The 25,363-nt window shown below is 42.0% G+C and overlaps 3 protein-coding genes across 4 annotated transcripts; 1 reads left to right on the forward strand and 2 right to left on the reverse strand.

Moving 5' to 3' along the window:
- The first annotated feature begins 4,679 nt into the window (after positions 1–4,679).
- LOC115670329 (LOB domain-containing protein 42-like) lies at positions 4,680–5,957 on the forward strand. Its single transcript, XM_030591588.2, has 2 exons — positions 4,680–4,924; positions 5,030–5,957. Exons 1-2 carry the CDS (start codon positions 4,735–4,737, stop codon positions 5,587–5,589), a joined length of 750 nt encoding a protein of 249 aa, XP_030447448.1. The 5' UTR covers positions 4,680–4,734; the 3' UTR covers positions 5,590–5,957.
- A 7,191-nt stretch (positions 5,958–13,148) lies between these two features.
- LOC115672949 (zinc finger protein CONSTANS-LIKE 16-like) lies at positions 13,149–15,493 on the reverse strand. The gene is made up of 2 exons (XM_030594992.2): positions 14,137–15,493; positions 13,149–13,758 (listed from the first exon to the last, which is right to left on the reverse strand). Exons 1-2 carry the CDS (start codon positions 15,262–15,264, stop codon positions 13,498–13,500), a joined length of 1,389 nt encoding a protein of 462 aa, XP_030450852.1. The 5' UTR covers positions 15,265–15,493; the 3' UTR covers positions 13,149–13,497.
- Positions 15,494–19,500: 4,007 nt separating this feature from the next.
- LOC115673338 (homocysteine S-methyltransferase 1) lies at positions 19,501–23,812 on the reverse strand. 2 transcript variants are annotated; one of them, XM_030595520.2, is made up of 7 exons: positions 23,355–23,812; positions 23,135–23,191; positions 21,355–21,560; positions 21,097–21,226; positions 20,073–20,276; positions 19,888–19,959; positions 19,501–19,779 (listed from the first exon to the last, which is right to left on the reverse strand). In XM_030595520.2, exons 1-7 carry the CDS (start codon positions 23,526–23,528, stop codon positions 19,609–19,611), a joined length of 1,014 nt encoding a protein of 337 aa, XP_030451380.1. In that variant the 5' UTR covers positions 23,529–23,812; the 3' UTR covers positions 19,501–19,608. The 2 variants fall into 2 exon arrangements, with proteins under 2 accessions (XP_030451380.1, XP_056160327.1); XM_056304352.1 differs by having other exon boundaries at positions 23,135–23,218; positions 23,355–23,496.
- Between the last annotated feature and the right edge of the window lie 1,551 nt (positions 23,813–25,363).

Raw genomic sequence — 25,363 nt, forward strand, 5'->3', positions numbered from 1 at the left:
TTATGTGGATGCCAGCCGTCTTACATTGCACCGCTTATGCTTACATAGATAATTTTTCTAAATTTTTAATAAATTTCTGATTTTCTTTCTTTCTTTTTTTTTGACTTAGGGTTGCCGGCCGACCCTTGCCATCACTGGGCAATGGCGTCACGGTCCTTGTTGGCCACAGAGTGAGGGCCGTGAGCCCCTCGCCGGCTACAACGAGGGCCTGTGAGTCCTTGCCTAGATTTGGTGAGGGTCGTGACGCCATCGCTCTATCTAGCCAGGCGAGGGTGTCTCGACTCTTGCTTGTGGCTGGTGACCTCCACTAGCCATTGTCGAGGCTGTGGACCGGCGAAGGGAAATAAAGAAAAAAGAAAAAACGAAAAGGGCAAAAAAGGAAAGGAAAAAAATTAATAATTTTTTTAAAAAATTACAAAAATTGTCTACGTCAATGCCGACTATGCCATGTAGGATTGCCGATATCCACGTCAGTGATTACTGGTCAAAATTGGCGGGTAGAACTACATTAGCAAATCATCAAAATGTTTGGGACTAAATTGATCAAACTGAATTAGTATCCGTATAAGAGGTCTAAACTTTTTTTTTTTGTGGTTTTCTGGATTTTTTGGTTTTTCTAATTGCCATAATGAACAGCAACAGTAAATACTAAAGACAACTCAGTCCAGAAAACATTTCATGACAATATCCTTGGGATGACTGACGAAAAAGGATGAGCTGAGTTGCACTTAAACATCAGAAAAAGGAATTGCCCTGCGTTTGACCCACCTCCCCAATTTCGATATGGTGTAGTTGTCTTAGAGAATGAGTAACAAAATGGGTTGTACAAACAATTAATGAAGTATATAGTACATAGACTAAGTATTCTGTGCAGTATAAGTCTATATCAAACAAACGCGGCGTATTGACTCGTCGTTTTCTGATCTCACATTAAGACAATAGTACTCGATGAAGTGGGAGGAGAATATATTATCGTGTAGCTCATCCGCAAGGAATGCGGGAAGATGGACGTGGTCATCCCTTTCCTCGTTCTTTTCCAATCCAAGCCGCACTCACCAGCTACAACAGAAGGGGAATATTGCCTCAAATGGAAAAGAATCCATTTCTGTCCGTAAAATAAACGAAGTTAAGGAAGATAGTGCGCATGGTTGCCGATGCTCTCGCATTGTTCCATGCTAGTTGGTTAAAAGAAGTAACACTACGTCAGAGAGAGAGAGAGAGAGAGAGAGAGAGAGAGAGAGAGACAGAAAACCGCAGGCGCTCGAGATCCCGAATGGCGCCCATAGAAGAAGGAAGGAAGAGAAAAGGAGAAGGCAAAAAGAGGTTTTAAGATTAAAGACAGTGGAAGGAAGATTTTCCTGAAAACCAGGAGAAGCGAGTGTGTGTGTGCTGTGCTGTGCTGTGTTGTTGTTTCAGGTTCTTCGTCTTACCACGATATGTGGCGCAACTTTGGCTGTTTCCCGGATTCGAGCTTGCGCTGCCCACGCGCCCTCGCTCTTGTGATCTCTTCTACTTCTTTCCTTCTGCATTTCCTTTGTCATCTTCACGTATGCCATTTCAATCGACCAAGATCCATCGTCGACGCTAAAAAGATTTTGGAGCTCGTCCTCTCTTTCTCTCTCTTCGGGGATAGGAAGGTGCCCAGGAGGTGAAAACGGCATCGTGGATTGATTCAGGGGCCTTGCCCTGAAGCGATCGAGCGAAACCACCACTCGCCACCAATCTGTGTGATGAATCGAATGTGCAAACGAGTTAGCTATCCTCGGACAAAAGTATTAATAGCAACCTACCATGTCACTTTGTAAACTAATTTTTTATGCCTCCGACAAATGCGTTTTTAATAGTGTTGAAGCTCCACGAATAAGGTATTCAAGAGATAATACTAAAAAAGAAAAATGAGGATCTCATCTCCTCAACACGAATCCTTAAATTGAGTCATGGTAGCAGTTCCTTTGAGAAATAGCAACAGCTCGTTTAGTTGAAGTAATTGAATGAAATTGTAATGTAATAGAGCTGTAATAATTGTTACGCCATTTTAATTGGATTAAATAACGTAATATCTTTTATCTTATTAGGCTTTATGAATATCATATGTGATAAGGGAGTAAAATCATCAAAATTTTCAAAATACCAGAGAAACAAAATTATGGGGATTACAAAAATATTTATAATAGTCAATCATGAGTTTGATATTCCATATATATTGTCAAGAATATTATAATCTCATATATGGAATATTATTTATTATTTAATAAGTTATGTATCATATATATTGTGGTATAGAGCTAATCATACGACATGTGATTGTATTAACACAATTATTAAGTTATCACATTATCAATTTGGCATGTTTGAAATAATTATTGTATCACAATTTAAAATTTAATTAAAGTAAATTGTATATAAGGCAATCGGTATATGATGAAAAATTATTTATAAAATTGTGAAAATTTAGATAATAGTACCTTAAAGTAAGCAACTAATATCATGCTAATTATATTATTTTAATGGCTTTCAATATAATGTATAGCTATGTATTATTAAGATAAAATATTTTATTACTGAAATATTTTCTTATTATTCAATATACTGTTTACGAAAGTGATTAACTATAATGTTAATCGTATAATACGTGCTTATATGCAAATAATTAATTTTGGTAGGGTAAGCGGGAGAAAAAAGATGGGCATTTTAGGAAAAATTATTACAATATGGCTATAATATCGATCACAGAGGGGCCATGTAATAGGAATTACACCTTTACTTGTAAAAGAGATTACCACTAAAATAATTATTATTGCAAGCAAATAATGTAATAATCAGCCAAATTCTAATTGACCTATAATAAGCTATTACTGCTACGAAATGTGCTGTAAATTTACTCGGACTACCTAACAAAATTGGTTCACTAGGTGATGTGGTCCAGTGTCGAAAGTGGCCCACTTGTTTAAATTTTCGCTTGTGCAGTCCATCATATCACTCAATAAACCAATTTTTTAGATCAAAGTATTACTTTTTACTTTTTATGTTCGACTAAAACATTGTAAAAACAAATAGAGTGATGTACTTTTCATTTACAAGAAAGGTTCAGACGTTTGGTGCACCGTAACCTGGATATAAAAGAGACAATACTGCTTCCACCAAGTGCATTCACAGATTGAATTTATAGGTCATAATAGACTTCGATTTAAGGTTCACCAGATTCAAAGGTTAATATGCAACTAAGTGTCTGTATTGGGTGCATACAACCATTTTTGATGTAAAACAAAAAAAGTGGTCCTAAGAACAATCAGATATACATACATGCAAACTTCACTAGAAATTGAATGCATATAAATTCATCGTTACAGTACAAAACTCCCAACTCAACCATTTGCATCACTACTACTTTATTGTTTGTAGGCCCCCATTGTGTAGTCACTTGTCGTCATCGCATCCGACAGCTGCCAAGACTACCACTATCACCGCCTTCTTGATTCTACCATTGCCGCTGGACGCCCCTCTTTCTTACTTTAAACTTTTAAATCTATCTGTCTTCAATCTTTTTTGGGCATTACGTTAACCATTGAACTTCCAAAAGGTTGGTAATAAGTAGTAATTTTTTTTTTATGACGTGAACTCCCGCACTAACCGCACTACAAGAGTCCAACCGGCCAGACATTAACTGGGGGAGAACTAGCCAAATCCATAGACTAGTCGCCGTGTCAGTCAAAGGTGCGATAAGGTGGAGGGCAGAGAAACTCGAACTTGGTATCAGTCACCTACAAGCCCAAAGCCCTTACCACTCCACCAACCCCTTGGAAGGTGATAATAAGTAGTAATTTATTTTCTTTTTCACGATAGTAATAAACTAAACGAGATTGACAGTTTAATATAAGAGATTAGGATTGTAGGATTAGCGGCCATCCTCATTGATTCGACAGAGCTTTTCCTCGGCTGGATCGACGTAGCTCATTGAGCTCAGGCAACGTAGAGAGAGAGAGAGAGAGAGAGAGAGAGAGAGAGAGAGAGAGAGAGAGAGAGAGAGAGAGAGAGAGAGAGAGAGAGAGAGAGAGAGAGAGAGAGAGAGAGAGAGAGTATGGTGGTGGTGGCCGATCTAAGGTGGCGTCCACCTCAATGGGATTGAGTACATTGAGCAGGCAAGCATAGGGCTTTTATTGAAATCGGTTATAATACTATAAATGTGTACATGATATTATTTTTATGGAGGACCCGTAGAAAATTATATAATCTCGATAGAGATTATTGCTATTATTAGCGTTCAAGCCAAACTTCATATGATACAAAAGAGGACATGTACATATAAATATATATGTATCCGCACATGTGTGAGGCCCATCCAACAATCTCTCTTCTACACGAGTGCATGCATGCCAAGCAAAGCTTTCTGCCAAAAAGGGCATGCTGTCCGATTTGGATCGTTTCTCAAGAGGGGAAACTCCCACAATTTTACCCAAACACGAAAGAACTTTTGTAGGGCATAAAAATAAACTCCCGGATTTAAGGCTTTTTCAAGTCCCTTTTGATTCCATCCAACACTTAATTATGTAAACCAAGCTAAAACAAGCTAAACCGCCAGGTCCCACCCACCCCCCTTCTCTCTCTCTCTCAAACCCTCCATTCATTTCCCACATAAGTACCCCCTTCGCTCTCTCTCTCTCTCTCCCTCCCACCCTCCCTCCTCATCTTCGTACCTGCACTCTCTCTCTCTCTCTCTCCCTCTCTGCGTCAGCCATGAGAATGAGCTGCAACGGCTGCAGAGTCCTCCGCAAGGGCTGCAGCGACGACTGCATCATAAGGCCCTGCCTGCAATGGATCAAGTCCGCCGATTCCCAGGCCAACGCCACCGTCTTCCTCGCCAAGTTCTACGGCCGTGCCGGCCTCATCAACCTCATCAATGCCGGCCCTCCCCACCTCCGCCCCGGTACTGCCCCTTCTCTTCCCTCTGCGTCGGATGTGAATTTTCAGCACCCAACTCGAGTTATATTTCTTGACTTTCTCTTCTTCTCTTTCTTTGATGAGCGAGCAGCCGTTTTCAGGTCGCTGCTCTATGAGGCCTGCGGTCGGATCATCAACCCCATATACGGGTCGGTCGGGCTGCTCTGGTCCGGCAACTGGGGCCAGTGCCAAGCGGCCGTCGACGCCGTCCTCAAGGGCTCCTCCCACATTATGCGACACCCTTCGCTGGATTCGGGTTCGACCCCCGCCACGTCTCAGCCCTTACCTCCCCTCAAGGCCTACGACATCCGCCACTTCCCCAAGGCTGGGGGCTCGCAAGACCTCCACAGGGTCCGGGCCCGGAACCCGTTTAAGCGCCCCAGGCTCGACGCCGACCCTAAGCCGGACGGCGGGCTTTATCCGGAGGCGAGCTACACGACGTCGCCAGAGGACGACAGCGTGTTCTCCGTGGAGACTCTGGAGGCTGAACCCGAGGGCGGGTCCCAACCGAGCCGGAGTTTGGCGATCGATGGCCAAGATCGTGAGAGTGATGACGATCGGATTGGGTTGGAGCTCACTCTGGGTGTGGCTCAGAGTCAACAACAGAGCGTCTCATGCAAATCTGAGGCTCATTATGGTCATCACTTGTGAATGAGAGTTGCCAAGAAAAGAGAAGGAGAGAGAGAGAGAGAGAGAGAGAGAGAGAGAGAGAGAGAGAGAGAGAGAGAGAGAGAGAGAGAGAGAGAGAGAGAGAGAGAGGGGTTTTTTGAGGATTGGAATGGACATGATCATCATCAGACTTGAATCAGCGTAGTTGATGTCTTAATGTTGATTCATTTCCTGTTCCTTTTTTCCTTTTTTCATTTTCGCTACCTTTAAAAGTGTGGTTTCACGGTGTTGGGTGGGGACTTAAGTGTGAAAATGTAGTGCGCGCACACAGAGACAAAGACCTATACACAGAGAGGAGAGACAAATATATGTACTCATGCTTTTGCTGGTCATTTACAGGGGTCGATGAACGGTACACGGAGACGATAGTCTTTTCTCACATACTGTTTCAACTCTCATCTTCTTGACCTAGCTATAATTAAGTTCTCTCTCTCTCTCTCTCTCTCTCTCTCTCTCTCTCTCTCTCTCTCTCTCTCTCGAGTTTGCCCTGGAAGGGCGCTCTTTAATGGCCGATCTTAGTGCAAAGCGACCGCCAATCTCAGTACAGTGGCCGTGTTAAAATTGGATCGAGGGTCACTGGCGGATTATTGGTTGGTGGGTGTGTCTCTCTGCGGCAGTGAAGATTCTCCACGTTGAGGGGGGTTTGGCTTTTGGCCATGCATGAGGGTGGACACCTGCTTTCCATGCACGGTCATTGGGGCTCGAGATATTCCGAGTACATTTCCCCTCCCTCCTTCGCAGATATATAAATTAACTCCCTCTTTCCCTGTGTATCTTATTTTGCTTGAAGAAAGTTGGGAAAAGTAAATGTAGAGAAAGACCATGTTGACACGGCCTAGTCGAGAGGCTGTAAAGTTGTTTGATAGCTGAGTTGAGGATTAATCAAAGTAGCAATTAAAGAGGTGAAGGGGCACTTGAGAAACCTAGATCTGGGAATGGAGTGAAGTTTTAGTTAAAGAAGCACCTAAAAGGGTTTCTCCTTAAACATGATCCATTTTTGGGTAGGGTGTATGTGCTGGCGTATTGCTTTATTTCAAGGCAAGTAGGTTAAATAAAGTTTAGCCTAGTTGGTACCAAGTGTATATCCAATGATCATTTATGTTGCATCGAGAAAATCTTGCGAATGAGTTGATGAGTAGGTGGATCCACTTAGATATCTGATCAGGGGATCACCCAACTCTTGGCCCTAGTTTAGTAAGAAAAGCTGAATATCAAATGAAGGGCTTGCGAAGTGACGAAAACAACATAATCGAGAGGAGTTTCATAATTTAAAAAGGATTGGGAAAGTTTCCTTGATATGCGTAATATGTTCATCGTTTTCAATTTTATCACCTTAAATTAATGATTCATCAGCACATCTAATGAATAATTGTACATGTGTCATTTTCTTCTTCTAATTTTTTTTTTTATAATCTGGGGCATAGACTTGGAGTTCCGATTATCTGGAGGCTCGTGAAATATTTAGCAAGCCCCATAAACCAGTTAAATCCACGAAATACTCTACAAGCCTAGATAATGCTCATATATCAACAGAGTCCAATCCTTTAAAAATATAACAATTTATTTAGATCTCACAAGTTTAATATAATTGATCCGTTTTTAACAACAACTTGCTTGGCAATATAAATTATTATAAATAGCAATTAGCGTGAACAGATGCAAAGATCATAGCCATTTCAATTGGTACACAGAGGACTTACTCTTTTGCATCTCTACTCTAACCATCATCCTTATGATTGGACTGCATTGGATTAAGTCTAAAATACAAAGACCAATTGCGAATTAGAGATTAAATGAAATGGCTAACACTATATATCCGCGTTTGTTCAGCAGAAATGTACTGTTTGCATTGTCACTACGACAATTGACATTAACAAATTAATACGTTCGTAGATATACGGCATTTTGGCGTACCGAGCACCAAAAAATCTAGATTAGAGCCTGAGGTATATTTGTCATATAAATATCATATATACTTTCTTTATGGAAAGTCTTTTTCCACGTAACATTAAAAAAAATTTGGACCTAGGGGAGCCGGGGGCCACCACAGCCATCCCTAGGTCCCCTATTATCTCGTACCCTCGAATAAAGGAAGTTTTTCAATTTCAATTTAAAACACTAATGTTCTCGTACTATACACTTTTAATGCATCGAAAATGTAAATATTCCTTTATCAGTTATGATTAATGGGTGTTTCATGGACACTTGCGAAAAGGATTTTTTTTTATATATTGCAACTGGTTCGATATATCTTAGCGTTATTGTTTTGGACCGTGCAATGTTATTTCCATTCTTGGACCTTACGGTATTACATGTTGCTCGGAATGAGAAATATCGAAGAGAGTTGACATTCAGACTTGCAGACACACCAGAAGACGAAAACACGAGCGGTTCCTCGTATGAAATTTGTAAACTTAGGTTTTCTAAGCACGCCTTTAAGTAATAAATAAAAGAATAAGTGTATCGGAAATCATAAAATTTGTAATTAAAGTGCTAACTAGTTCTAAAACTTTCTAATAGTCAATCAACTTCTAAAAATTATTAACAAAGTGCAATTAAGTACATCCTTAGTACCATTACATTTGACTAACCAAGCAATCTAACATAACTTTCTTTTTGTTTTAATTTTTTTTCTAACATGTAGCACTAATATGATGCTAACTAAAAGGGAAATTGCATTAGCAAAATAGCCCAAAGCTAGAAAAAAAAATAAAGAGAGAGAGAGAGAGAGGAGGGGTAGGGGTGGGGCGGTCACCACCCTTACTCTGTCGGTACGCCTCGCCGGGATTAGGATGAGGGTGGCTGGCCCTTGCTCAGCCGCTGGAGAAGGCCACAACTCTCTCCCTAAGCAGGCCAATACGATCTTTATTCCCTGATTTGAGCAATTAATTCATAATGTCCTATTTTTGGCTATATAAGGGTAAATTTTTCAATGGTGAGAATCGAGAATTTTTTGAGGCAAATACATTAGTCTTATACGTACATAATCCTAATGGCTTGATGCATTGTTGTGGGCTTGCGACGAGCGTCATAATGCATCAAATTTGAACATTCTTGTATTTGATGACTGAGTTGTTTTCTGGCCCAATAAATTGTCACATCGGGAAATATTTTGGATCTTTAGGCTGGTCAGACGATCACGACTCATTGTGCTGTTGCTCATCAACCTTCTATTTTCCTTCTTTTCCCCCCTGAAAAGCCGATCATAACAAGATATAAGGGGAAAAGGAAAACCACATCAGGTACCAACTCACCTTGTGTCTAATGTCTTTCGAGATTCTCGAGGACTAATACTTCATCGGGAAACTAATCTGCTTTGCAACATTTTATCAAAATTTAGCCCCAGGAGCTCGACTAATTCGTCCAGTCCCGAAGAAAAGAAGGATGACGAACGTACTCGAACAAGGCGCAGAAGACTGATTTTGGCTTCTTCACTCGATCCGGAAACATCTCGAGAAGCCATCGACGTGCAGTCTTCGTCCACTGATGTAATTGGTGCCTTGGTTCAAGCTGATGCCACCCTAATCGACGACCAAGAAATGTCGGATGTTCATGAGCTTAGCATTTCCATTCAGGACGTCATTCCAGCTACTGAGGATGCCGTCATTACTGATGTTTCTACCAATATTGATCATGTCCAATCTGGTTAAAACATTTACCTTATCATTTTAACGTTTGTGCCATCCTTTTTCTTCGCTAACTTGTTCTCTCCATACAGCGACCATGCCAGTTAATCCATCTTTGCCTTCTCTGACCGCTCCTAAACATGTTCTACTTACTACGGATGCAGTAGCTAACCAAGAACAGGTGGATACGGCACCGACTAGATCCGTACCAGCTGAAGAACCTGTTATTGCCTTTATCACTTCTGATTCAACTCCAACTACATAATCAGAACCAGCGATCATTCAACCCTTTCTCTTGTCCAAGTATGTGTTTGATAATCTCTCGATTCTGTTCGTATCCTCAATGGCCTGCTTTAATTATGCATCTTATAGGCTGGCCCCAGAATGCCGTCCACAGCAGTCCTTGGATCTACAACTGAAGTTAATGCCAGGTCAATCTCCCTCCCTCACGTCGACGAGCTGAATGATCTAAAGTAACTCCTACGCGCCGATGTAACGAAGCCTATATTCACTCCACTAGCTGAAGGTATTGGTGTTGTTACTGTGGAGACGGTAAAGGCCACATGGAAAGAGTTTCTTGAGCTCACACGTGGCAGCTACTCCTCAATCATGTCGAGCCCAGCTTCAGAAGAAAGAGCTAAGGGATTAATTGCCGAGATTTGCACTAACAACCCTTCTTTCAGCAAAACTTCTCAATTCAAAGATCAATGTGAAGAATTCCTGGCCTAGCTCTTCTCGAGTATCGAGACTTATCTGTTGGACTTGACCATTCCGCCCCCTAGGCGGGGAAGGCCGCCTTGCCAAATTATCCATTAGCAATTGTGGCCGATACGGTAAGTTTCCCTTATTCGGTGGAATTACTACACCGATATTCAGCGAGTGTAGTGGATTCACTACTCCTGCAAGTGGTGTTATAACATTACCAAATGGTCTCACATTATCACCATTGGGTGGCGGTATCATTGGCCTCTGGTTTTCAACGTTCGGCAAATGTATGTTTTGATTTGCCTTTCCATCATTGTTTCCAATGGCGCTGTTTTGAACTGGACCACTTTGATTGACAATGTTTCCAAGACCAACTAAATTAGGATTATTTTTGTTCTGGCCGTCGGCAACTTCATGCCTTTGCAATATTCTCACCGCTGGTTGTGGTATTGTTTGGCCTAAATTACCAACATTATTGTAAATGAGTAGAAGAGGTCGAAGGTACATACCCCGTCGCAGTCTGTCTTCCTTGCACTGGAAACGGCTGGCTTGATGGCCCCGGCCTAGAAGCTAGTTAATTCACCATGTTAACTATCATGGGCTTGAGCACCCGAGTGAGACGATTGATCATATGATTAGCCAAATCATTTCGTTGCTCCTTGGAAATCCTTCTCATGGTTGCCACCATCACCGGGTTTGGCTCCAATTCTCTCCTCTTTTGATCGGTGAGCTTTCACGGAATGTCCACTAAATTCCCACCTTGGTTTTCGTCTCTCACTGCATCAGCGGATGATGACTCCAATTGAGCAAATCCCTCATTGACTCGTTGTGGGGATCGATTCTCCTGACCAACGGCATTTCGGGCCTGTTGATTTCTCGTTTTCGCCATTTACACTTCCTCAAATTGAACCACAAGGATCCCACTAGGCATGCCACAAAGATGTTCGCCGAAAATGTTCGTCGATGACAAACCTTTCACCAAGCGTTAGATCTTTGGTTTTTTAGAAATGAATAAGGTTCTATGACAATTCGGATAGAAAACAATTCGTATGGCTGTATTATGAACTAAGGAACTAAGGATAATAAAGAATAACGAACGCGAATAAAGAATTGATAAAGTAAATTGCAGAATGACTTGATAAGTGTGATTGATTGCGGATCTTTTACAATTGGTTTTCCTCAACATTTTTTTAGCCTTGTACAAGTGTAACCGTCGAGAGCAGTTATTGTTCAAATTCCAAATCCTAACTACTCCCCAGATTCCAGGCCTCAACTCTATTTTCTTATAACGCACGTTTTTATCTGAAGTGGCTTCAACTCGACTCCATCTCTACTTCTGCATTTTCCATCGATCTCTTAATCGGCTAGCCTCTCTTTCTCGTATGCCGATTTGCAAATTTCACCTATTTTCTTCCATCGATGATGGCTGCCTTTCTTAGTTGCCGATTCGTTACAGGCAGTTGTCCAATCGACAACGCTCCTCGTGCTCTCATCGATCCATCATGACTCGGATTATTTTCGGGTGTCAACAGTCTTGTACCTTTTCAAGTCTTGACCGCTTCGTGGGAGTAGTTATGATGATATTATTATGGAGCAAAAAGGGTGCGCATCTAGGATGATAGCATATCTTGGGTTTAGGCCTACTATCTAGTGGGTCAAGACCCAACTTATGATTCCACCAAACAAGACGACCCATTCGAGGACATTTTAAGAAGTCATGGGAATAGTACATAGCAGAGAGCGTTGGGCCGAGTATTGTATCGACTAAATCTACTAACTCAAGTCAATCACATTTTAAGATTACGTGGAATCCATACTGTATTTGGTAAAGAAAATATGCGTTTGGGGGCTAAGGTTTGTTGCAATTTCAGAGTTGGGGTTTGCTAGGTGGTTTTTTAAAGGGAGGGTAACTCGGTGTTTTTCATCAGGTGATCTTGTCTTAGGATGGAGAATGTTATTTCGGAAAATAATCGATGCAAAAGTGATGATGGAGTGAAAAGTTGAAGAGGGTAGCCGATATTTTCCCTATTTTTCAACATCCAAAAGTGCGACCTCGACGCTTTTGGGGACCATTCACACGTATCATTCTCAAGCAATTAGAGGAAAGGCCAAGTTTTCATTTAACTCTCATGGGCCACCATGCGCTCCCCATCAATCATCAGTGTCGACCCCATTCAGATTTGTCTTCTGGTATAACTACTTTCTCCTATTCGTTGAAGAATTTCATCTTCTTCCATGGGATATTTAATGGAAAATGGGCTCTAGGTTTTGCATCATCCACTTTGTCGTGTGACATGTCCGTTAAGTCTGGATGTTGTTATTCTACCATTAGGGTTTTCTCTCATGATGTCGGCGGGGAAGATCACACAACAAGAGAACACATGAGATGCTGACACTAGTTAATTATGGAGAGTTTGTTGGAATTTTCTTAAGCTGAATGCAATCAATTGTTAGTTACTTTCGGTATCCAAAAATTCTACTTTTTCCAGGAACGTCAATTGGACGATTTTGATTCTCATCATCAAGCTCTTATAACACCAGTTCAACTAGGAATTTGACCGATCACTGTTGAATATATCTTCAGTTTTGGCCAAACTGGAGTCGCCCGAGGCAACTTCTCGGGCTGTTCGAGGATGGACTTGCGTGGCCACAGTTGGTGATCCCTGGCCACAGATTGTTGAGTGCCTGCGCCGAGCATAGTATATTGCTCTCAGCAACTCACGCACCAAACCTCAGGGCTCGGTTTAAAACTCCGTTCTTTTACCTATATCCTTAGATTACACGTTTGAGCCTTCTTGAGAGTGCTTCCAGGGTTCTTTATAGGATACCACCGAACCAAACTAAATGGTGTCAACTTAGCAGAAAGTATGCTTAGTTTTGAGCAGATGCGGGGTGACCACTTTAAAAATCTCATTATCCTGTAATTATACTCCTTGTGTCATCAGCTTATACGAGCAATTTTTCGCATGTCTACATAGACAGAACAACTTAATATTCTTAGTCAGATAATATGGCAGCAAACTTAATATTCCTTAATATTGGCTATTCAATTTAGTACGTATATTGCATTCATGCAATATTCTATCGTTTTCACTCATCTTTTGTATTCATTTTAATGGACCGTTGGATCTGTATCAGGTGCACATCCATCTTCTAATTGAAAAAAAAAATCAACTTTTTACATTTCTTTTGCCATCTTTCACTCCATAATTATCCAAGTAATTCAATGCTTCCAACCCTAAAACAATGGAAGCATTTTGACCTTTAGCCTTTCTTTCATATGTATGTACAAAAAGACCAAAAAGAACACAGGCTACACGTCTTTCCACAGACAAAACTGAGGCCAGACCAAAAAGAGAGAGCTTATTAGCTTCAGATTTTTATTGGATTAACAGAAAACTCTAGCGACCCCCAGGTCTCCACGAAGTGGACGTGTATATAGATAAGCAAACTTGGCTGGACCCAAGAGGAACTAGCTTTTAACTGTGCGTCACTTTGCTGTTAGGTCATTAGCTATTCCATGACCGGGTAGCTTCATTGATGATCGATGGAGAGAGTTCTATTTATTGAGCAGAGGAAAAGCAGGTACTGATGATGACGCAGATGAAGCCCTCTTCACGAACCTCCCTTTCATTCGAGGCCTCTTCTCGGCGTTCAGCTTCCGGACCTCGTACCGGATCTTCTTGGAGAACAACCTCGTCCTCCGCTTCTCCCTGTACCTCGAGACCTTCGCCTCCCGCCCCGCATCCCCCATGCCCATGTGTCCCCCGTACGCTCCGGCTTCGCCATAGAGGTTTTGAAATTCCAATCCGGACATGCCCTGAACATCAAGAGGAATTTCAAAACACGTCAATATGGTAGAGAGGAAAAATGAATGAAATCAATTTAATCATATGACCAAAACATCAAGAAGATAGTTCAATAAATTAGGTCCTATAAAGGTAGAAGATGTATATATTATATGCAAGTTAATGCGATGCAAAAAGTGCACCAAAACATCAAGCAGGGAGTACATATATTTTGTCTCTGACTCTGTGCTTTTGTCCTTGTACTGTGCACTATTTGAATTATTCGGCAGAAAATGGTTTTAGTTGACTTGTCTTTTCTGGGCGTCTTACTATTATCTACTTTCTCAAGTTTGCATGTATGGTGTTTACTGTTATATTTACCACTAACAGTATTTAGGTAAGGGTTGTACCATGAAGTCGGGCCAGCGGTTGTCGGGACTGAAGTCTGGCCGGTCTCCGGTGGTCCACGGCGAACCCCGGCCAGCCCATGCCGATATCACTGCCTTGTAATCGAGCCTCAAGAAAATATCCCTCTTCTTCTTCTTCTTCTTCCTCTCTTCACTATTAATGTTAGTCCCTTCATCTCCGCCGCAATTCTCCACGTTCTTCTCCTCTTCCAGTTCGATGATCACCTTCGCTTCTTCTTCTTCATTGCTGCATGTCGTCGGAGAATCGTAGTCGAAATTCAGCTCAAATGTCTCCTTGCTCGCATCGATCTCCATATCGCCGTGGCCCACTTCCACGCCGACCTCCGCGACGCCCTCTTTCTCTTCTAGTTTAATCACTCCGCTGCTACCTAAGGAACGGTCCATCGAGTTATTATCTCGCTCTTTACAATCTATAAAACCCAATCCTTCTATCCCGAAAGACTCCGTATCGAGATCTCGACCGAGAAGGCTCTCGACATCGGCCGCAAATTCCGCGAGGTCCGCGTCCGACGGGAGAAACCCTTGCAAATTCTCCACATCGACGGTCAACCCTTTGCTTCGGTTGTCGCCGTTGCCTGATCGGTTGAAGGCCATGGCAGTTTCTGGTTCGGCGCCATACGCAGTCGCCTCAGCCCCTTTCGACGTGCACATTTCCGCGACGAAAGGATCGTAAGCCGGAACCCTATAAAGGAGATGCTCCTCGCTTTCCTCGTTCGACGTCTCATCTCCACCGACTTCGGGAACGACAGGGAACGGGTTTCGGGCCTCGTCCTCCGGCTTGGACGACCGGTGGAGCACGGGCTTCCCGCCACGGGGCGTCCGCGGCTTCTTGGTGAAGCCGCGGTGCCACGACGACGACTTCCTGTGCGTAGCGAACTCGCCGAGGTGCTTCTGCGAGGTGGCCGCCGTCTTCAGACGGACCCTCTCGTGGCGGCGGGCCAGGGGGTTGGCGGAGTGGACGGAGCGGTCGCAGGACTGGCAGAGGAAGGCGTCGTCGGCGGCGCAGTACCAGCGAGCCCGCCTCTGGATGCAGTTGTCGCAGGCCCGCGCGGTCTTGCCGCTGAATGCATTCGCCGCATTCTTTTGGTAAATCATCACGGACGGGCTCATGCGATCATCAACGCCCTCGCAGGTGTCTGTGTCTCCAGATATTAACGTCGAAAGGATCTAAACCAGACCGCCAGAAAGAGAGGAGCCCGGCGAATGTTTGGCGTCGAAATTGGGGGGCGGTGTTTTGGGGAGAGAGAAGCGATTAATAAGAAAAAAATTGTCTTTCCGGGGACGCGCGAGACTTTGCGCTTTTCTGACAGGAGATGGTAGCGAAGCGAGGGGACGCGTCGTAATATGGGGGGGGCAGGTGCACTTTTTCTTTTGGGCGGGGAAAGTTGGAGAAAGGCTACACTTTTTGGGGCCCACGGACGTGCCTTATCTGGAACCCCATTGGCTGTTCACGCGAGGGTCATCCGGAGCGGAGCGCTGTGATTGGGCGACGGTCTAATAAAAGGGATTTCCCGAGGGGCCCCGCGAGGTGGGCATAGGGGATGAGATCGTAGGGAGAGGGCGGGGTGGGGGGGGTCAATTCATGATCATCTCCGTCACTTTTGAGAAAATTTTTGAAAGGGCAAGGATTGATTGTTCGCGTCCGGGGGTGGTGGGGGCGGGACCCGCTCCCCCCGTCCCCCGTGGCAGATGAGATGGACTCCTGTTGTGCGGTCCCCCTGCCTCCTCCTCCTCCTCCTCCTCCTCCTCCTCCATGGACATCCAAAACCTTTGCCGAAAACACTCCTTCCGTGGCAGAGCCAGGTGAATGTGAAATTCCATGACTTCAGGTTGAAAGAGTTTCTTAACTTGGAGGCCTAGATAGTGTACGGTTTGGTAGAAATGTCGTGCATTGAAGATATCACCGCCTTATCTCTCTAGATCTTTCTTGATTAGTCTTGATCTTTCGTATTTCAATGACTAGTTAATGTGATTGTTTGTATTTGATCTTGACCTCTCGTGTTTCGATGTCTAGTTAATATTAGATAAATGTATAGTCATTTACGAATCATATCAAGAGTCATGTATTATGTCTTTATAAAGGCAAGTCTAGTCGAAGTATTTATAAGGTGAATCAAGTCATAATAAAATAGTTTATTCCTTTCCTCTCCTCTCCTTGAGTGTTTTTCCTTGAGAGTTACCAATTAAAGTTGTTCACCTTTGAGAATTGCCGACTATAGTTATCGACAATCAAGGCTTTCACTTTCAAGTGTTACGCCTCTAAAGCTCAACATGCATCATCTTAGGGAAAGGGGGCCGCGAGATATTCTCCGACTGTTTACTGCCCCGTCTGCGCCGAGCTGGATTGGTTTGATGGCGGCAATAAAATGTGGAGTGCTAGCCCACGACAAATGCCACAGAGACTAGCTGAAATGTTGTAAACAGATGCGGAAGAACAAACACAGAACACAGGGATTTACGTAGTTCGATCACAACGTGATCTACGTCCACGGGCGAGGCAAGACAAAATTCCACTATAATCAAAGAGAGTACAGTTTTCAGAAGTCGAAAACAACGACAAAAGCTCACGGCTCACAAAACTCTCGAAAACAAAATTCTCTCTGTACATCAATGAGAAAACCTAGCCGCGGTATAAATAGTGCTCCGCGTCGGCCCAACTCTCCGCGTCGCGAACTAAATCTCAATTTTCGGGTCGCACAAAAATATGTCGGGTCGGTTGTTGAACCAGACCGAGAACATAAAATTCAAGACATATTTAACATGAAAGGTGTTGGACATTGCCAAGAAGGATTTTCACTCAAAAACTTAAGCTAATGAATTATGAGCCACGCCACTTTTCCAATGTGAGACTTCTCTAATATAACTCAATCTCGATACCTTCATCCGAGGACATCGCCAAAAGGAAGCCCAAATTCAAGCCCATCAACATATATAGTAGAACCCATATTCATTCAAAAGTTTAAGTTAATGAGTTATGGCCAACTATAAAATATTAACTGCTCATCACCATACCAATTCTCCGGTGTGGGACTTTTCTAACACAACTCACCCATGCATCCTAACAAGAATGAAATTAATTGAGAAACATGAAGTTTGCAACGTAGAAGGGAAAGCGTATATCAAATAGGAAAACTACCCCCCTCGGCACAATCGATCTTGCCACCCCTTGCCGCCCCTGGTGCCAGGCCTCTCCCTTCCTCCTTGACTCTCTTTCTTTCTCTCTCCACGAAGGCCGTGTCCATCCGTGAAGGAGCCAAATGTGGCTCAATCAAAGGCAATTGAGATACATTTGGTGGGGAAATTGCCCGATCAGTTCTAAGCATATTGTACGGATGTCAATTAATTTTAAGTTTTTAAATTTTATCAATTTAGTCCTAAATTTTTACGTGAAATTCCAATGTAGTCCTTTAGGCTAATTTTCATCGGAAAATCGCTGGCACGGCGGAATGCCACATAAGATGTGACGATGACCGGGTCGCCACCTCGGTGATTTCAGGCAAAAATCGATCGTAAGGACTACATCAGAATTTTGCTCAAAGGTCTAAGACTAAATTGAGAAAATCAAAATGTTTGAGATTAAATTGACATCTGTACAATCTGACTTTGTGCATCAGGACAGACCAAACCTTTGACAGCATCGAGTACGTCTTAAGATATCCAAGAACTCCCTCGCTCATTAAATGTCACATTGCATCAATAAAATGAAGACGGAACGTATGCATGCATGCTGTAAAAGAACCGTAGAAATTGAATACCCTACTAAAAATGAAGTAATCTACAATAAATCCGGACATGAAATAATTTTTTCGCTACTTTTCGAAAGACCCAGTAGGCTTTCTAGATAGAAGATAGCCCTTTTGTCCACCTACTGACAAGTCATCGCTCCCTTCGCTGTCGCTCAATTGAAACGCCCACGAGACGGCAATAACTTTCTCCCAACTCTTCCCAGAGAAAGAGTACAGAAAGAGACCTCTTGGTTTCGGGCATGTTATGGCGAAGAACAACAGGCAAAAAGAGAGCTTGACCAGCTCGAGATGGACAGGCAGAACGGAACAGTCGTCGGCTGTGGTTTTCACTTCGTCTGAAAAGATAAAAGGGTGTCGAAAAAGCAGGATAATGATGATGTGGAAGGCTTGTCAACAACGGGGAGGAATCGGAGCATGTGTACAAAGTCAATAATAACTATCCGCATTAATGGTGGTTATTGGAGCTTCTCTCGACATATTCTCTGCTCTGAAAGAGACTGCATGTGGGCATCTACCTATCTGTATAGATATTTGAATGATATTTCGAGGTTACGCAACAAAGTTATTGGCGTAGTTTTAGAGTTTAGATCGCGTTCATGACTTTCTTGGCCGCGGTTGTTAGGCTAGTCATTTCTATTCTTGGTTCAATGAGCGGCTCGGAACCGACCTGCCCAAAAGGGTAGGCTCGACTGTCATGCCTGAAAACTCCTGTCCGAGCTTGCTTGATGATTAGAAAAATCACACATGCCTTTTAAAATCGAATCGGGGCTATAGGCAAATCAAGCCCTAGAAGGGTATTGTTCACTCAGATCCATATAGTTAAAAGGATGACGCGTTGAATATTCAAAGAATGATTATCTCCGTTATGTATTCACGTTAGATTCAGATCCTCTCGATCTATTAGGGTCAATTTACAGAAAAGAAAATGACCCGTTACTCGGCAAGGCCTAGGCGATCACCGTAATTTGCTACCGATAACTAAACCTTGGATCTTCTTCCAAAAGATGCGTGATCATGTTTTTGCAATTAAGAATAAGTCCCTTTGTTTTGGCACGAAACAAATCTCTAGATCGCCCCAACTATAGAATCTAGAACTTGCTCTAGATTCCTCATAAGTCATTAAGTCATCAGGTTGTCGAAATGGGCTTCTAACCAACAATTATTATCATCGTATGTGCTTTACCCATTCTTTTTGTGGGCCTTGCTCATGTTATGTTACTGCCTTTGTCTGTCCATTATAGGAGCATCAACCGTCAACTGAGAATGATGCTGTTTGGGTCTTTGTCTGGTTAATTGATTGGTACTTTCTGGTTCTTACGACAGAAGTTGACAGCCATTTGTGCTGTATCACTTTCAAATTCCACGACCTGTGATGCTCCGTCCCGGCTGGGCGATTTAACCTCTCTATCGAAAGGGCCTCACTTGTGACCCACCAAAGCTAAGTGCTCGTTAGATATTTGAGTTCACAAGCACATGCACAAAGGGTGTTTTTTGCTCACATCAGTAACATTAGTCGGACACTAATCTCTTTGGTAGACATTGAGGACCGTGCTATAGGACTTGCATCTGAACTCTCAGCATGAAATACTAAGAACGAAGATAGAAAAGAATAAATTTAACTTGCTAAGGCATATCTATGAGCTGAATAAATATTTCCGAGCCGCCAATGTAGATGGCAGCCAAAACTTAGGGGGCAGAGGTGCCTTCTTTAAAGTTGGTAACAGTCTAGACTAGCTTCTGTTAACCCTCTCAATGCATTTGAAATAGCCTGAACTGTCGAAGGCGTTGTTCGACAACAACCGCCGATGAGCTGGGCTCCTGCATCGCGCCATCTTGCAGCGAACAGCTCGAATTTGTCGTCGCCGAAGCACTTGGATGGCTGTAGCGGATTAAAAAGACGTTTGCGATCATAACGAGGAACAAACTCAAAAGGGGAGAAATTGAATATGTTCAATATAGAGGGAGAGAAATAGAGAATGCAACTTACCAGCCATCTCTTAGCTCTGCCATCCCACACCTCGCCACTGTTGGGATACACAACTATTGCCTTGCTTGTCAACTGCATTAGAGGAAATTAGTACATCGGTGATACAGAAACTACGCAAGGCCAGGTCGAGAATAATTGACATAATAACTTCATCAATTCTTCACTAGACAAGTAGATTGATTTACCCCTTTAAATTTGCCTATTAGACTTTCAATGAAATGGGGCGGCGCACAGTTTATCCCGATTGCATTGACTTTATCGCTCTTGTTCAGTATATCCAGACAATCCTGAAAACTCTCTCCAGATGGTGCATTTTCACCATCCACCGAGCTGAAGCAAATCCAGGATGGAATTTCGATATTTTCCTCTTCAAGCAACTCAGCACAAGCCTATATGATGATTCCGAAACCCAACATTCGTTAAGCACAAAGAATGATGCAGAGCTGAAGCCATATACATCTTATGTAAAGTGAAAATCAGCTTTTATATGATAAGTAGACATTATTTTCCATGTTCTGTCCTCGTGAACATGAAACAGCAGCTCCTTGATATTATATATCGATAATTGGTTGAAGCACTATTGTCTTCCATGACTGGTAATCCTTCAAATGTGGCTACAAGCAAAGCAAGGTTTGCCACTTATGGTCATTAATATTGGCCCGAGATGATGATTTCTTAATGGGTACCGATGATCACAAACATCTTAGATGATCATGACCGGAGCACTATGATTCGAGACGATACAGAATTATCTTTTGGTAAACAAGACGATGCAGAATCACTGATAGATTTTTTCACTTTGTCATAGAATTAAGATGCTAAGATGCTCAGAAAAAAAAGCTTCCTCCTTTCATGAAATAGCTTCGAGAAAGCTCATACCAAAATTACACTTTTCTTTATTTGGTTAAGTCAATCATCCCCTACGCTATTCATAGATGCATAATATTACAGACACTGAAACACGAGTCAAGGCCTTCAAATGCCAGAATAATAATTGTTTTTAACACAATGTTAGAGAAGGTAATGATTTCAAAAGACCAAGTAGCGTCACAAAAACATCCTCGCAATCACATTTCAGTTAGGACGTAGTGTAGTGTTGGCCAACCACATGCAGCTGATGCTCAGCATCTTCATATATAAGAGTAATGTATGTAATTTGAGTTTTAGCTTTGAGAAAATAAAGAGTATTTTGACAATAAAAGAACATACCTGAGCTTCCAATTTGTTAGGAATAGTCTCAAAGGCCAGCAAATCTGCACCAGCATTAACAAGGACTTGCAATCTACGCCGGTGAAAGTCCTTGAGTTTTTCCAAATTTATGTCCGGTCCATAACAACCGCTGGGAACAGAAATGCAGATATTGAGTACAGATACAAGTGAATATGACTGCTGGGACAAGCAAATTATCACACTACTCTCAACCAGCTTCGTGCATAGTTTGTTAGTCTCATCAGGATTGACACTCACCTATACTCTGAGCCATCTGCAAGATAAGCTCCATAGCTACCAATCGATGCAGCCACCAAGGCCCGATTGTAGCTATGTCCAGGAACCTCCTTCAAGGAATCCCAGAACTTGTCCCGGGCTTCGACGGCCAACTTGACACTCTTTTCTAGTAATGACTCTGCTTCTTCCATGGACAGTCCTTTGGACAGAAACCCAACAAGAGTGGCCTGGCACAAATAGCACAGCATTAACCATCGTGGTGATGGAATTTTGAACTTCATCGTTTCCACTTTCCAGTAAGAGGATAACGAAACATTATGTAAGTTATGAGCTTAAGTAAACTAAATATTGATCAAATGTCTTCCAAGTATCACCAGACTTACCAGAAGACAACCACAGAACCAAAAATGACTATTAGAATAGTATTGCTAGTGGAACATTTTCTATAATATCCATACCTCCAGTAATGCCTCACGGGCCGATTAGTACAAGCCTAATATGAAGAAGCAATCTTTAAGTGTACGACTAGCGAACAGATCCTTTCTAAATTGCTAGACCATGAAATCCCAGAAACAAGCAAAAGTTCCATACTCACAGGATCATTCTCAATTAATTTAAACAGACAAACATTTCATTTCTGCAAACTTAACAACAGTCTGACCCAAAAAAATAAATAATAAAAACAGAGTTCTTCTCATCTGGATGTTAGAATTTGCACATTAAAGTGGCAAGACCAATTAAATGGCTAGAACTGGAGATTTACAGAGACTGTAAAATCTGGACGAAAACTGGAATAAGCACATTTATTTTGAGCTAGGGAATATGCAAAATTCTAGTCTGTGTTTTTCTATTGAAGGAAAGACAAAACTCTATGCCAAATGGCCCGAATCTACTCTGTGTTCTGCATTTGCACTTACCAGATGAACCTGAACGAAAAGAGAAGCAAATATCTACAACAAGCATTGCACTCAACCCTCTTTAAATAAACTGTACAGCTTCCTTAAAATAGTCAGAGAATTCTCTACATTGATTTATGGGATCCTCTTGGTGCAAATCAAGAAACTAATGCTCTGCTGGCTAAGAATGCACCAGTTGTTTCCAATTTCCACCATGAAGCACGGGATTGGCACTTATTATGTGAAGTACAAGCAAAAATGCAACTTTGAACAGAATCTGCATTTCGCAGTGGTATGATCAATGAAAAAGGAAGAACATTGCTCTTTTCAGGAAGGGCAAAAGCCACCAAAAACCTAAAACTGTGCAAAGTGTGACAAATTTACCTAAACTTTTTCTGTGACCCCAAAAATTCCAAACATGTACCTATCTAAGTGTCAATAAGATCCATTAAAAATCTGCTTATTTGGCCGCCAGAAAGCAAACAGTATTGACACGGCGCTCACATATATTAAGTGAAATAAAAACTACATTGTTTTAACTGAAAAATTATTTAACGGAACCTTGATGGATCGCAAATGTGTTATATAGGTACACGTTTGTGATTTTTTTATGTCACAAGAAAAGTTTTAAAGTAAATGGCATAGTTTGGGTTTTTGATGTCACAAAAAAAGTTCATGGCATAATTTGAAGATTTTTGTGGTTTTCTTCCTTAATGGAAAAAAAACTTAGTTTGGGAATTTTTGTGGCTTTCTCCCTTTTATGGAAAAAAGACTCTGCCACTCAAATGAAATGGAACAGTGTTTGATATTTTTCTTTTGATTCTCCAAGCCAAACAAAAATTGAATAATGAAACAACTTAAGAAGAATCAACCCCTTCTAGGAATGAGTGGAAGATCATATGTACCTGATAGGAAGAGGTGATCAGGACATCAGCACCAGCCTCCAAATACTCCATGTGGACCTGCATTTCACCAGAATTCTGTATTTACTCTTCCAGGACAAAAGGAAAACACTTCCTTACACCATCAGTATCGAACAATCCGAACAATTAATCCCCACCGATGCGCACAGAGTGATACGCGTCGCGGCGTGCATCGAGAGAGCAATGAGGACTCAGGACTCACTCGCTTGATAAGATGAGGGTCTTTGATCAGGCAAAGGGCGCTCCAGAGAGGGTCATTGATGGCGGCGCCGTGCTTCTCGAGCTGCGTCGCGAACCCGCCGTCGATCACCGCGCACCCGCCCGCTCTCTCTATCAGATCCTCCAACGCCGATCCCTTCCTCTCTCCTACTCCCATCTCTCTCGACGCTGCAAATGAAAAGGTAGGAGGAAGATTGTTGTCGTTGCGTCTGGTATGGTTTGGCGACAGAGTCGTGCTCTGCCTCTACCTCTTTATGCAGAGGGCGTTTGCGTGTTTCGTCATGAACGCGGTCCACTATGCCGTATAGATTCATTTTTTTTTATGCAAAGGTCTTGGTCACAAACCCCGGGCTGGGTCTTATCTCTGGCATTCATTACCCTACTTTTCTTATTTTTGTGTTTAGGATCTTGAATTCCAATCTTTACCTACTTTAATTGGTCAGCAATTCTATTCCTTACCTACTTTCTAGTTCAGACCTTCCCCCATTTATGTGATCCGGCAGACCTAAGCGTGTTACGGGCGGCCGCAATAGATCCTGCGAGGTTCTTTAGATCCCGCGAGGTTCTTCGATTAGATTTTCTTGCGAAAAAAATCGAAGATATCTATCTACTTATCCGTCTATCCGTATCGATATTATCAAGGAAAAGACGATGTTTTCCGTATTTTTTTGTTTTCCAGGTTGTCCCTTCAATGAAAACGGTTTTCTCATTTTATTTGCTATCACATATCCATCATCCGGGCATGAGAGCTAGTATGTTTGTATTTAGATGCGCATATGTATGTGTATAATTCGGCTAAAGCTGGTACTTACGTATTGGACAATAGTACCATACTAATGTGTTTCTAGAAAATAGTCTTGAGACGAATATATTCAATTATGTATGGATTAAGTACAGTTATTTAATTTTGACCAAAAAAGAAAAAAAATACAGTTATTTAATGGGATAATTGCACAAATGATCTGAACTTTGGCTCAATGTGTAGTGTCCCTGAAATTTTAATTTGTTCAATGTAGTACATGGACTTTTAGTCAATGTTTAATTTAGTCCCTAAAATATATGAAAATGTTCAATGTTGTACTTCCATCAATTCAATTTCATATAGTCCATAGATTAAATTGAACATGTATCAAAAGTTGAGGAAGCACATTGAACAAATTAAAAATTTATGGACCACATTGCACATTAAACTAAAATTTAGGGATCACATTGCACATTAGGCTAAAATTTAGGAACCATTTGTGTTATTTTCTCTTATTTTCTCCCAACTTCTGAAAAAAAAATATAAAAAAAATATCTTGCCATAGGTCATGCATCATGGTGCATCTAGCTGTTGCTTGTACTTCTTGATCAACCCTCCATTGGAATCTAAGAAAAGTTCTTGTGCTTTCATATTCTGTTAGGGACATGGCGAATATAATAACCTCATTAGAAAAAAGAGAGAGATGCGGTGCATAACATATAGTACTAATCTACGATAAATGATATAGTAATCGATAAGACAGTTATTTAGTATTTTATATAGTGGCACATTGATTAAAAGTCCAATTACCGTCTACCGGTCATTTAGTTCCTAATTTTGAAAACCAGCCTTTAACACAACTAACGCTTCCCGCACATCTTTTTCCCAATCTTAAACTTAAAGTAGTATCGTGGCCACGGTTTGACCGGATTGATCCCCGGTGGAGGTGCCACGAGAAGCTAAGTATGCGCCACTCGATGTTAATGCCATTCTCCTCTCGAAATGATTTTCAGACAAGTTCCATCACTTTTTTCCACGGACCTCATTACAAATATCTTGCGTTACTTACGATGTTCGGTCGTTCCAATCAACTCTGCCGATGGTACATTGAGATCATATATTTCGGATCAAGTTCTAAATGCTTGAAGGGTGTCCAAATGTAGTTGAGCCCCATGGTCGAAAAAAATGGGAACATGTTAGACTTAGAATGGAATGAGGGGAGACATTTGAGGAATCGGCAGCTGGCGATC

Source organism: Syzygium oleosum, unplaced genomic scaffold, assembly GCF_021117445.2.
Source record: "Syzygium oleosum isolate NSW1041296 unplaced genomic scaffold, Sole_v2.1 Sole_v2.02, whole genome shotgun sequence".
NCBI classification, from domain to species: Eukaryota; Viridiplantae; Streptophyta; class Magnoliopsida; order Myrtales; family Myrtaceae; genus Syzygium; species Syzygium oleosum.

Bases quoted from the DNA above. Each gene is read 5' to 3' on its own strand.
- LOC115670329 (XM_030591588.2), top strand. From the start codon at position 4,735: ATGAGAATGAGCTGCAACGGCTGCAGAGTCCTCCGCAAGGGCTGCAGC. The intron at 4,925-5,029 runs GTACTGCCCCTT...ATGAGCGAGCAG, and splicing joins CCCTCCCCACCTCCGCCCCG to CCGTTTTCAGGTCGCTGCTC.
- LOC115672949 (XM_030594992.2), bottom strand. From the start codon at position 15,264: ATGAGCCCGTCCGTGATGATTTACCAAAAGAATGCGGCGAATGCATTC. The intron at 13,759-14,136 runs GTACAACCCTTA...CTTGATGTTCAG, and splicing joins ACCGCTGGCCCGACTTCATG to GGCATGTCCGGATTGGAATT.
- LOC115673338 (XM_030595520.2), bottom strand. From the start codon at position 23,528: ATGGGAGTAGGAGAGAGGAAGGGATCGGCGTTGGAGGATCTGATAGAG. The intron at 19,960-20,072 runs GTAAATCAATCT...CCTCTAATGCAG, and splicing joins TAATAGGCAAATTTAAAGGG to TTGACAAGCAAGGCAATAGT. The intron at 19,780-19,887 runs GTAAGTTGCATT...AATCCGCTACAG, and splicing joins GCAGAGCTAAGAGATGGCTG to CCATCCAAGTGCTTCGGCGA.